This window comes from Colobus angolensis, unplaced genomic scaffold, assembly GCF_000951035.1.
Source record: "Colobus angolensis palliatus isolate OR3802 unplaced genomic scaffold, Cang.pa_1.0 Scaffold586, whole genome shotgun sequence".
Lineage (NCBI taxonomy): Eukaryota > Metazoa > Chordata > Mammalia > Primates > Cercopithecidae > Colobus > Colobus angolensis.
The window spans coordinates 232,138-245,275 of NW_012119443.1; the positions used below are offsets into that span (position 1 = coordinate 232,138).

A 13,138-nucleotide genomic window follows, 5' to 3' on the forward strand; every position below is an offset into this window, starting at 1 on the left:
CCCTTGGCCCCTCCCAAATCTCATGTCCTCACATTTGAAAACAAATCATACCTTCCCAACAGTCCCCTAAAGTCTTAATTCATTTCAGCATTAACTCAAAAGTCCACAGTCCAAAGTTTCATCTGAGACAAGGCAAGTCCCATCTTCTTATGAGCCTGTAAAATCAAAAGCAAGTTAGTTACTTCCTGCATAAAATGGGGGTTCAGGTGTTGGGTAAATACCGTCATTCCAAATTGTAGAAATTGGCCAGAATGAAGGGGCTACAGGTCCTATCCAAGTCCAAAATCCAGTGGGGCATTCAAATCTTAAAGCTCCAGAATGATTTCCTTTGACTCCATGTCTCATGACCAGGCCATGTTGATGGAAGAGGTGGGCTCCCATGGTCTGGGGCAGCTCTGCTCCTGTGGCTTTGCAGGGCACAGCCTCCTTCCTGGTTTCTTTCATGGGGTGTGTTGAGTGTCTGCAGCTTCTCCGGGTGCACAGTACAAGCTGTCAGTGGATCTACCATTCTGGGGTCTGGAGGATGTTGGCCTTCTTCTCACAGCTCCACTAGGCAGTGCCCCAGTAGGGATTCTGTGTAGGGGCTCCAACCCCATATTTTCCTTCCACACTGCCCTGGCAGAGGTTCTCCATGAGGGCCCCATCCCTGCAGCAAACTTCTGCATGGACATTCAGGTATTTCTTTACATTCTCTGAAATCTAGGTGGAGGTTCCCAAACCTCAATTCTTGACTTCTGTACTCCCACAGGCCCAACACCGCATGTAAGCTGCTAAGGCTTTGGACTTGCACCCTCTGAAGCGATGACCTGAGAAGTATGTTGACCCCTTTTAGTCACAGCTAGAGCTGAAACACCTGGGATGCAGGGCGCCATGTTCAGAAACTGCATAGAAAAGGGAGACCCTAGGCCCAGTCCATGAAATCATTTTTCACTCCTAGGCCTCCAGGCCAGTGATGGGAGGAGCTGCCATGAAGTTCTCTGACATACCCTGGAGACATTTTTCCCATTGTCTTGGTGATTAGCATTTGACCCCTCATGACTTTTGCATATTTCTGCAGCCAGCATGAATTTCTCCCCAGAAAATGGGTTTTTCTTTTCTACTGCATCATCAGGCTACAAATTTTCAAAATTTTTGTGCACTGTCACCTCTTGAATGCTTTGCCAACCAGAAATTTCTCACCAGATACCTGAAATCATCTCTCTCAAGTTCAAATTTCCACAGATCTCTAGGGCAGGGGCAAAATGCCACCAGTCTCTTTGCATAGCAAGAGTGACCTTCACTCCAGTTCCCAACAAGTTCCCCATCTCCATCTGAGACTACCTCAGTCTGGATTTTATTGTCCATGTCACTATCAGCATTTTGGTCAAAGCTATTAAACATGTCTCTAAGAAATTCCAAGTTTTCCCACATCTCCCTGTCTTCTGAGCCCTCCAAGTCTCTAGGAAGTTCTAAACTTTCAAACAGTTTTCTATCTGCTTCTGAACCCTCTAAACTGTTCCAACATCTGCCTGTTATCCAGTTCCAAAGTCCCTTCTACATTTTTGGGTATCTTTACAGCAGTGCCCCACTCCTAGTACCAATTTACTATATTAGTCTGTTCTCATACTGCTAATAAAGACACACATGAGACTGGATAATTTATAAAGAAAAAGAGGTTTAATGGACTCATATTTCCACATGGCTAGGGAGGCTTCACAATCATGGCAGAAGATGAAGAAAGAGCAAAGGAATGTCTTACATGGCAGCAGGCCAGCGAACCTGTGCAGGGAAACTCCCATTTATAAAACCATCAGATCTTGTGAGACTTATTCACTACCATGAGAACAGTATGGGGGAAGCCACCCCCATGACTCAATTATCTTCACCTGGTCCTGCCCTTGACATGTAGGGATTTTTACATTTCAGGGTGAGATTTAGGTGGGGACACAACCAAACCATATCAGAGGCTAATATAGTTTAGATGTTGTCCCCTCTAAATCTTATGTGCAATTGTAATCCCTAGTGTCAGATGTGGGGAATGATGGGAGGTTCATGGGGGCAGATCCTTCATGGTTGGGTGCTGTCCTCCCAATATTGAGTGTGTTTTCTTGAGATCTGATCATTATAACCTATGTCACTCTCCACCCTTTCTCCTGCTTTCACCACGTGAAGTGCCTGCTTCTGCTCCTCCTTCTGCCACAAGTAAAATCTTCCTGAGGCCTCCCCCAGAACTAATGCTGGCACTATGCTTCCTGTACAGCCTACAGAACCATGAGCCAATTAAATCTCTTTTCTTATAATTACCCAGTCTTAAGTATTTTTTTATGGCAATTCAAGAATGACCTAATACAGAGGCCACTTTTGTTTTGTTGCTCTTCTAATATTGTGTTCCTAGACATAGGTCCATGAGCAAGAGAATGTTATTATTAAGTAAAAATCAGAGCCCTGAGGAAAATAAATCCAGGCCCAACTGGTGCCCAGAAATAACGCTTGTAATCTTTGAGTTTAATCAAGGAGATATTTCATCCACTCCTAATCCTTTTTTCTTGGTAATTCTCATGTTAGACACACATAATGCTGCTTCCCAGTCTTCTTGATGTTCTTTGACTGTATCTAAGCCCTCAAAAGTCTTGGATATGGTCATCAACTGACTCTATCTATCTATCTATCTATCTATCTATCTATCTATCTATCTATCTATCTATCTATCTATCTAATCTATCTGTAAAGTGGTACGAGTGTAGATTTGTTACATGGATATATAGCATAATGGTGAAATCTGGGTTTTTAGCATAGCCATCACCCCAATAGTGTACACTGCACCCATTAGATAATTTCCCATGCCTCACGCCCACTCCACCCTCCCACTTTTCTGATTCTCCAATGTCTATTATTTCACTCCCTACATCCATGTGTATGTATTATTTAGCTCCCACTTGTAGGCTTGAAAACATGAGGTATTTGACTTTCTGTTTCTGAGTTATTTCACTAAAAATAATGGCTTCCAGTTCCATCCATAATAACTGCTTTTTGCCAAAGTTTTCTTACTTGTCAGAACTGGCTGCACCAGCCATTTGGAATAACACATCCATTTATTCTTGTTTTTCAGTCCTACGTGGGATATGCAAAATGCCAAGACATTTTGTAACAGGGTCATAGGATGTTCCATTTTGGTGGTGGGAGAAATATTGTGCATTATTTTCTACTTGTCTGTTTTCTCTCTTTTTTAAAATTTGTTACATCAGATATGGTTAGAATCACTGTCTTTGTATATTTGCAATTATAATTCCCATGCAGTGTTTCTTGTCTATATAAATTTCTATCTGGGTCATTCTTGCCTTCTGTGACTCAGAGAAAGTTTTGAAGTGCCAAATCCTTTAGTTTTTTCTAATCTCTTTTTATTATTCTTTCCTGTTAAATCTTAGTAGCAGCTTTTTTGTTCCAGCCTCCTCTTACATTTACTGAAACAGCATTCACTCCATTGCTGGAACACACATGCAAAAATAACTGCCAATAAAGAGGCCAAGGGAGTTCTCCTTACAGTGATGTGCCAGTATGCACCTTACATGCATGCACTGTGCATCCAAATGTTTTCAGATGATTTTTTTTAGTTTGTTATTTTGATGAAGTATCTTTATGTTATGAACTTACTTTGTGGGAAACTGACATACAGATGATTTGAGCAAACTGCTCAGGGTCCATGAAATCCTGATGGGTCCAAGACAGGGTGGAAACTGGACATCTGTTTATTCCAAATCCTCAACTTGTGTCTTATTTAGGCTACAATTTAGATGAGAACAACAGAATATAGGAGAGCAATAGAGGGCTATACCTACTATTAAATAAATTCCACCTTCAACAATAAAGTTTTTCAACTGAGGAGTGTCCACTCACTGATAGCATGTGAGGGCAGAGAAACCAGTGGTAATTCTGTCCTTGACTCCAGTCTTGGCACTATGAAGGTCACCCAACGCTGGGTTCTCCATCTGTCATGCCATTTCTAACTCATGACAATCACACCCTTCACAAGTGGACTGTAAAAATCGATAAAATGTTCTTGATCCATTTTGTTTAAAAGTGTTTTTGGATCTTTAAGTGAAAGGGATTGTGTAAGTACAAGTGAGGTGTTACTGTTTACAAATGGAAAAGATTAATTTACCTGGCACCACTTTTTTCCTTTGAAATTTTTCATTGAGCAGAGAATATATCCAAGTGAGTAATTATTTTAGTGCTGTGATTCTTGCTGCATACTATCAGAGGGGCTTTCATTTATTATACTTGGTATGATATTTGATATAATAGCACTTTCAAAATGGAGAAGAGTAAAGTAATGATTTTAAACATAGTGTATTCAATATTTAGTATAGTCTAATAAAGGTTCATAAGAACCATCTTTCTTATTGATTGACTCTATTGCTTCTTAGTTTTCAATATTCATGGCTCTAAATTATAGGCAAAATTTTGAAAACGTTTTCTCATGATAAATTTGAAAATTATTTATAAAGATTACTCAGATTATCATATGAAAGTATAGTTTTACTACCAGATTATTTTACAAACACAAAAGGAGTTTTTCAACTGGCAAGTGAAAATCTGTATCCTTTTGTTGTTTTCTTCATGTTTTGCAACTCCACTATGGATGAGTATCTTAAATTGAAAATAATAATTAGAAATAAATGAAATCTGTGCTCAGTTGTAACCAAAACACACAAGCATGAGGACGCATAAGGGAAGGTATAACTGAGGGAAGGCGATGAGTAAGCAGTGATGACTCTGGGAAATGGGACAACTGCATGGTGAGGCTGCCATGCTGAGGGATGCTCCCAGGGGATGTATATTCACATCCTTGCTTATGTTCAATTCAGACGAACGTCATGGTGATGCTGAAGTGAGAATTTACTCCTTTATATTTAGAGGAGTAAGTTCCTTGTATGTTCCTTTTTGAGAAAATTACAAGAAATTAAACTCAAAATGTAAATGTGAATGTTGAACACAATACTGTTGAATAAGATCTGTTTTTTAGCCATGTAGCTGGTACAATGAATCAGTCAGTGACAAGGAATAGCCAAGGCCTGCTGAACCAACAGCACTCTCCTGAACAAGTGCTAGTTGACTTTTACGACTTACACCCCACTCCCGACAAGGCTGACAGAATTCCCTACTTTAGCCATGGCTTTATATTCTCACGTTAGTGTGAAGTCTTGTTGCAAACATTAAGCAAATAATATCTGTATGGTTAACTAACTTTTCAATAAGTGCAAATTTTTTTCTCTTTAGCAATTTAAAGCAACTAAATATAGCTATCATTTTCAGGGTAATATAATAAAATTTAGATACAGTTATAAAAATTAGTCATATGAATTGCATATCTACAAAACATTTTACGAAACTGTCAGATAATAAGACTTTCTTAAATTTATTAAAATGTATACAGTTGTTTTAGGAAGTGTTTTAATTTCTAAATCTAGGGAATAGCACAATTTTTTACTTTCAGATTTGTCTCTTCCAGTGTCATGACATCCATGCAAATTTCTAAATTAATACAGTGAAGTGATTTTTTTATTTGCAAATTGGTATCTTTAGATTTAAGTTGTGTTTGTGTGTTTGTTTTCCATATTTGTAAGCACTTTTGTGCATGAATAATTTTGATTAAAAGTTATTAAAATTATGGCATTTTGTATTCTCCTCCAGTCACATAGGACACTACTTCTTACAATTATATACTTCTTACAATTAAAATGTATACAACTGTATACATTTTAATAAATTTAAGAAAGTCTTATTATCTGACAGTTTCGTAAAATGTTTTGTAGATATGCAATTCATATGACTAATTTTTATAACTGTATCTAAATTTTATTATATTACCCTGAAAATGATAGCTATATTTAGTTGCTTTAAATTGCTAAAGAGAAAAAAATTTGCACTTATTGAAAAGTTAGTTAACCATACAGATATTATTTGCTTAATGTTAATCAATCTAACACCTATTGTAAATATGTTCACATTACTGTTTCGTTGCTGGATTTCCTTGCATAGAGTGTGATCCAATTGCCACCATAGACAGACTTATGAATTCCACTTAGCAAAAGCTCCCTTTTTAACCCATTGGGAGAAGTGAAAAAAAGTATTAATCATTTCTGTACCTTTTTGCCAGACATCTTTTGGCAAGAATGGAGGTAGATACACATAAATCTCTTTGGTGATCTATTTTATTTCATGAGGAAAAATATGCTAGAAAAAATTAGTGAAGTACAGTAAAACTTGGCAAAAATGAATAACTTGTATGCCTATATTAGGAAACACCATAAAGAAATGAAAAGAGCCATTGCCTTCCTGTTACAGTCTGCATGTGGCAATTCCAGAGGGGGACCTTCTAACCGGGACTTTGAGCATTACAAAAAAGGAAAGCTTGGCTTCTGTCCTTTAGAGCAAATGGAAAACACAGAGAACACATGCCTGTCCATATTGATGCCAAGGAGTTTACAACAGAAAAAAAGCTAACCTCCTTGGGAAGCTGCGTGGATCACACATCACATTCATAAGCCTCCTTTGGGCAGCAAAGCTTCTACCACTCTTTTGAGTAATCCAAAAATATTGAAATACCACCACCACATTACAGCTTCCTTGTTCTATAACACATAAACAAAGCAAACTGGAATACTTCCATACTTACAGCTTTTTTGTTTGTTTGTTTGTTTTTGCTTTTGGGACAGGGTCTCACTTTGTCACCCAGGCTGGAGCGCAGTGGCGCCTTCACAGCTCACTGCAGCCTCCAAGTCCTGTGATTCTCCCACCTCAGCCTCCCTCAGGCTCAAGTGATTCTCCCACCTCAGCCTCCCAAGTGGCTGGGACTACAGGCGGGTGCCACCATGCCTAGCTAACTAAAAAAACTGTATACACAGCCATAAAAAATAATGAAATAATGTCCTTTGCCCAACATGGCTATAACTGAAGGCCATTATCCTAAGTGAATTAATGCAGGAACAGGAAACCAAAAACCATATGTTCTCACCTATAAGTGGGATCTAAATATTGGATACTCATAGTTATAAAAATGACAATGATAGACACTAGGGACTACTGGTGAGGGAAGGCAGGGAGGGGAGTGAGGGTTACAAAAATATTGGGTACTATGTTGAGTACATTGGTGATGGGATCAATAAGACCGCAAACCTCGGCATTATGCAATATACCCAGGTAACAAACTGCACATGTACCCCCTGAATCTAGAATAAAAGTTGAAACCATAAAGAAATTAAAGAAAATTTTTATCTTTGGAGATGGAACTTTGCTAGAATGCCCAGGCTGGTCTCAGACTCCTGGCCTCGAGTGATGCTTTTGCCTAGGCCTCCCAAAGCGCTTGAATTACAGGCATGAGCCACTGCACCTGGCCATACTTACAGTTTTAATTCTACATTTCTCTAAAACAAATAAGGATTCATTTCACCTCACAATTATTTATTTATAATAGACATAGTGCACATTAAGAGAAAACCGCTTTTCCAGTTTTAAAATGACTTCTCAAAAACATGGTTAATATGAAAATGTGTCTACTCTGTGCAAGATATGCAACAAGTTAAGTGATTCTTAAAATCTGTTTATTGGTTAATAGAATCCTGGAGTCAAAAATGTAACAGATAAGATAAATCGGGGGAAATTAAATATTACCACTCAAAAGATTTGTCATAGAAATTAATAGTCCCTTTTAACAGTTGTACTTCTTGCCTGCATGCCTAGGCGTCTGGATTCCAACGTCCTGGTTTGTGACTGTGATCTGATGTGGCTGGGGGAGCTTTTACAAGGCTTTGGCCAACACGGCCACACCCAGGTTGCGGCTACCTGTGAATATCCCAGAAGACTCCATGGCCGTGCAGTTGCTTCAGTAACAGTAGAGGAATTCAATTGCCGTACGTAAATTTCAATGTGTACATAACATAGAAATGTCTCTCATTTGTTCTCTTTCTGTAAAGGTTTATTACATAATATGCATTTTAAAAGAATGTGTTATCCGAAAGTGTTTTTAAGGAATGTGGTAAAAGTATGGCCAATTTCTTTTCCATCATCTGCATTTTCATTTAAAGAAGGTTTTATCAACATAAAATTAAGAGCTGAGAGTCTTTGAGGAACATTTAATCTAATTTCCATAATTTCAGGGAATAAATATTGAGAAAACTGATTTTCAACAAGGTCACCAGAAGTGGTGTCCAACATTAAAATCTCCACTTATTCCTTGGTATGACTTAGTGTTAATAATCAATAAAGTTAGGGGTTTCAACTTTAAATCAAATAATTGCTAATATTCGTTGCTGAGAAAGCCCCCCAACAAATCCAGTAATTGATTTTTTAAATGTATAATGGGACCATGAATATGACTAAAATAATGAAAATCAGTCTTACCATCTCTTTGTAAATTTTTAAATAATGGAAACCTTGGATTTAATAAGCATACGGTTATATTCTGACAACCTTACTAAAGCAATAGGCTTTACCTAAATAATTTATTATGGCTGCTTACAATATTATTTGATTTTCATTTAAAACTTTTCATGTGAATATAAGGATATATCTCTATGTATCTCTATTCCTGTATTTCGGGTTAAATAGAAATAAATGAACACCCTCGTGTGTGTGCGTGTGTGTGATAATTCAGTGTTTTGGAGATTCGCTTACATGACTGCTGTAATTACAGCAAAAATTTGCTTTCCACTCTCTCACTGGCAAGCCATTTTTTGAATTTCTCTAAACAAGTAATTAAAAATCACATCAATATAAATAATTTATATTCAAATTTAGAAGAAAATTGACTTGGTCTTTACTGCCAAAAAATTCTCAAGCTTGTCTATAGCTCCCATCTTTGCTACTAACTTCTAGTTCAAACCGCAGTCAAGTGTGGCTGGATTGCTTCACATCTTAATTGATATCCCAGCTTTCATTTTTCTTGCTCCTTTATGTTTGGGAAAATTGTTTAAAAACGCATCTTATTACATCATTTCTTCACCCATAATCCTTACATGGGTTCCTACCTTAAAATAAAGCACGCAATTCTTAATGTGGTTGATTCTTTTTGTACAGTCCTTTCTGGCTATACTCTGCTCCTCCAGTCACTTACTCTTTTCTCAGTGTTGTAGCCACCTCAGTGTTCTCCATTCTTGGAAGTTCTTAAGCCTTTCTTCAATCCAAGGACTTTTTACATGCTGTCTTTCCTGCCTACAATATTCTGATTCTGCTTCTTTTCATGGTCCTCCTCTTAAATATGAATTCCATGGAAAGCCTTCATTTAAACCCCCTTCCCACTGACCTACCTATCCCTCCATACTGAATCAGGTTCCTTTTTATAATCCATCAAAATATCACTTATTTTCCATCTAAGCAGTTGCCGCCTATGTTAATATGTGTGTGTGTGTGTGTGTGTGTGTGTGTGTGTGTTTATTTTCAACTGCTTCAATGAAACTGTGAACCCTTTGGTAGAGAGACCTTGTCTATTTTGAACACTGCTTCATCACTAGTCCTAGTGCCTTGTCTGGCACATAGCTGATGCTGAATTATTATTTTTTAATTACATAAACAAATAAAATCACTTATCTAAAGAGAATAAAGCCAAGATATTAATTATATGGACTTTTATTGAAGTATGCAAGATTAGTAAAGATCTACGAATGCTCTACAGACATAATAGTCATGGTTAATGACAGGAAATTTCAGATAAAGCACTTATAAAAGGAAGAGTTTTGTTATTTAGAAAGGTTTAAAGAGAATTAAGTGAAACTGTAGAAAACTAAAAGTTCCTTTTGTATATTGTTCTTTATCATTTAAGTTCAATAATATTACCTGATTCATTACAAAATCAATCACTCCATCTTCTTATTAAAATAATTTAAGTGTTTTCATGTTTTATCACTCAATTATTATTGGAAGATGGAATCATTCCTTTATATAGATAAGAATTTTGCTCAACCAGGTTTGAGGTCTAGACATATCACTTGTTGTAAATTGTGTAGAGTGCGTGGTTGGGTGCTTAGATGGCTAATTGTCTAGGAAGAGTGCCTGCAAAATTGCAAGCTCAGTTTAAGCACTTGGTTTGAAAAATTGATTCATAAAATCAAGCTCCTTCCATAAATATGGTTGTATTGAGCTCCTAGAAATAAAAGCACAGGAAAATTTACTTAATTTACTTCATTGGAGATCCCTTCGTGCAGTGAATCTTTCAAACTCCTAAAGTATAAGTCAAATATATGTCTAATCTCTAACCTGGTACATTCGATGTGTAAAACTTTAATGTAGAAATAAATTTAAATTGCCTATATCTCTTTCTCAGCATCTTAGAAGGCCATAATTTTGTATCTTTGAAAAATATATTAATAATTCTTTTGTTGCAGAGAGCCCCCGAATTACCTTTGAGCCCCAGGATGTGGAGGTACCATCAGGAAATACTGTCTACTTCACCTGCCGTGCAGAAGGAAACCCCAAACCTGAGATTATTTGGATACACAACAAGTAAATACTGAGCATGGACATGGGTTGTGATTCTCTTTCTGATTCCAGCTATCTTTTTAACTCAATTTAACTCCTTTATCTAGAGAAGAAATTACCCAAATTTTCAGAGTTTCTTAAAGATAAAATGTCTTTTAACTTTTATTTTTTGACTAACTCAAGCTATGTAAAGGCATTTTTCTTAAAATGTATACATTTCTGGCCAGGCGCGGTGGCTCACGCCTGTAATCCCAGCACTTTGGGAGGCCTAGGTGGGCAGGTCACGAGGTCAGCAGATCGAGGCCATCCTGGCTAACATGGTGAAACCCTGTCTCTACTAAAAATACAAAAAGTTAGCCGGGTGTGGTGGTGGGCGCCTGTAGTCCCAGCTAATAGGGAGGCTGAGGCAGAAGAATGGCGTGAACCTGGGAGGCAGAACTTTCGATGAGCCGAGATTGTGCCACTGCCCTCTAGCCTGGGCTGCAGAGTGAGACTCCATCTCAAAAGAAAAAACAAAAACAAAAACTTATACATTTCCAGATCTCAGTGATTCTGTAACTGACTAAAATAATTCTGTATTATTTCTAGAAGGAAATGTTGGGATTAATAACAAACTAGTTTGTTTTAAAGCTGAATATAATTTGATATAGCCACATGTAAGTTATTTCAGATTTAAACTGATGCTTCATATTTGATGTTGCAACTTTCCTATGGTAAATCAGTATAGGATTATTTAAGCAAACTGGCAATAAATGACAGCAAAATTATTTAAAAAGCTAGTCATTTATTTTATGCTCACGGTACTATTTGATAAAACATAAAACCAATGAGTCCAAAAATCTGTGAGTATAAAATTAAATAGTAAAAACTAACGTTTGAAAAGTTAAATGTGATCACCATTCTAACTGGCATGAGATGGTATCTCGTTGTAGTTTTGATTTGCATTTCTCTAATGACCAGTGATGATGAGCTTTTTTTCATATGTTTGTTGGCTGCATAAATGTCTTCTTTTGAGAAGTGTCTGGTCATATCCTTTGCTCACTTTTTGATTTTTTTTTTTTTTGTAAATTTGTTTAAGTTCCTTGTAGATTCTGGATATTAGCTCTTTGTCAGATGGCTAGAATGTAAAAATTTTCTCCTGTAGGTTGCCTCTTCACTCTGATGATAGTTTCTTTTGCTGTGTGGAAGTTCTTTAGTTTAATTAGATCCCATTTGTCAGTTTTGGCTTTTGTTGCCATTGCTTTTGGTATTTTAGTCACGAAGTGTTTGCCCATGGCTATGGCCTGAATGGTATTGCCTAGGTTTTCTTCTGGGTTTTTATGGTTTTAGGTCTTACATTTAAGTCTGTAATCCATCTCGAGTTAATTTTTGTATAAGGTGTAAGGAAGGGGTCCAGTTTCAGTTTTCTGCGTATGGCTAGCCAGTTTTCCCAATACCATTTATTAAATGAAGAATCTTTTCCCAGTTGCTTGTTTCTGTCAGGTTTGTCAAAGATCAGATATTTGTAGATGTGTGGCATTATTTCTGAGACCTCTGTTCTGTTCCATTGGTCTATATATCTGTTTTAAAACTGAACTGGTGGTTATAGTAAAATAGAAACATAAAGTGTACTATATACCTAATATAATTCAATGATAGCACTTGGACAATTATATTATCATTAGTTATGTTACTGATAATTAGCATGGTTTTCATGTGTCCCTTCCATTCTTACACAAACTTTCACTGATTTTCTTTTGTCACGTGTATAATCAACTCTGATTTTTTTTGCTTGTCTGTATAAAATATTCTAAAACATATTATACAATTTTTTTTTGCTTTTTGTGCATAATTTGGATTTATAATTGTAGCCAGAAACTAAGCCATGTGTTTTAAATTCTTGTAAAAAGTCTAGTAAGTATAGGTTAAAAATAACTTATACTGCATAATTGCAGAAGGCAATTATGAATAGTATTAAATCTGGAATCTAGCTCATGAGAAAGACTTCAATTGATAGAAGTGTTCAATTTATTTCCATCTTGAGATTGCTCAAGTGTGCTTGAGAAACAGAAATCACTGCTTGTAATGTCTTAAAATTGCTTTTTCTGCCTTCTTACAATTTAAATTTTAAAATGATATGTTCAGGGTTACAAAGATACTAACTAGTATTTAGAAAGAAGCAAGTGAAAAAATCACATTGCCTATTTTAACTTATGACATAAAAGTTTCGAATATAGTGACTAAAGAAGCTAAGATGCAGTTGAAAGGAAAACAAAGAAATCTAAACAGAAAGAATAGAATAAAGAAAAAAGTTATGGGTAAAAATGTTCGTTAAAATGTTAATCATTTTATATTTAAAAATTAAAGATGAAAAAGAAGAGTTTATGACAAGAAATGTTTAACATGTTTAACATGAGCAACTATTAACTTACTGATTATTTACTGTTGAGTATTTTTTATAGAAAGGTAATATATATCCTGAAAGTGCATGGAGCATGAAGTGTGGTATAGCAAATAATTTGAAATAAACATCTGTTCGACATGAACCAGGGTAAGAAAAAATACCCTAACTCAGAAGCTACCCATCTGTCCTTTCATTATCATTATCCTTTTCTTCTCCCCTCGAGAAGGCCTGGATTTAGTGTCCTTAGATGAGTGGATTAAAAACTGATTAGACACAACCAGAGGTAGAATTTGAAGATTAGAA

The 13,138-nt window shown here is 36.4% G+C and overlaps 1 protein-coding gene across 1 annotated transcript in view; it reads left to right on the plus strand.

Annotated features, from left to right (window-relative positions):
- PXDNL (peroxidasin-like) overlaps positions 1-13,138 on the plus strand; it is a 371,164-nt gene that overhangs the window by 186,947 nt on the left and 171,079 nt on the right. The window contains exons 7-8 of the mRNA XM_011962239.1: positions 7,720-7,889; positions 10,359-10,476. Coding sequence (XP_011817629.1) covers positions 7,720-7,889; positions 10,359-10,476 — 288 coding nt within the window. The remainder of the gene's footprint in view (positions 1-7,719; positions 7,890-10,358; positions 10,477-13,138) is intronic.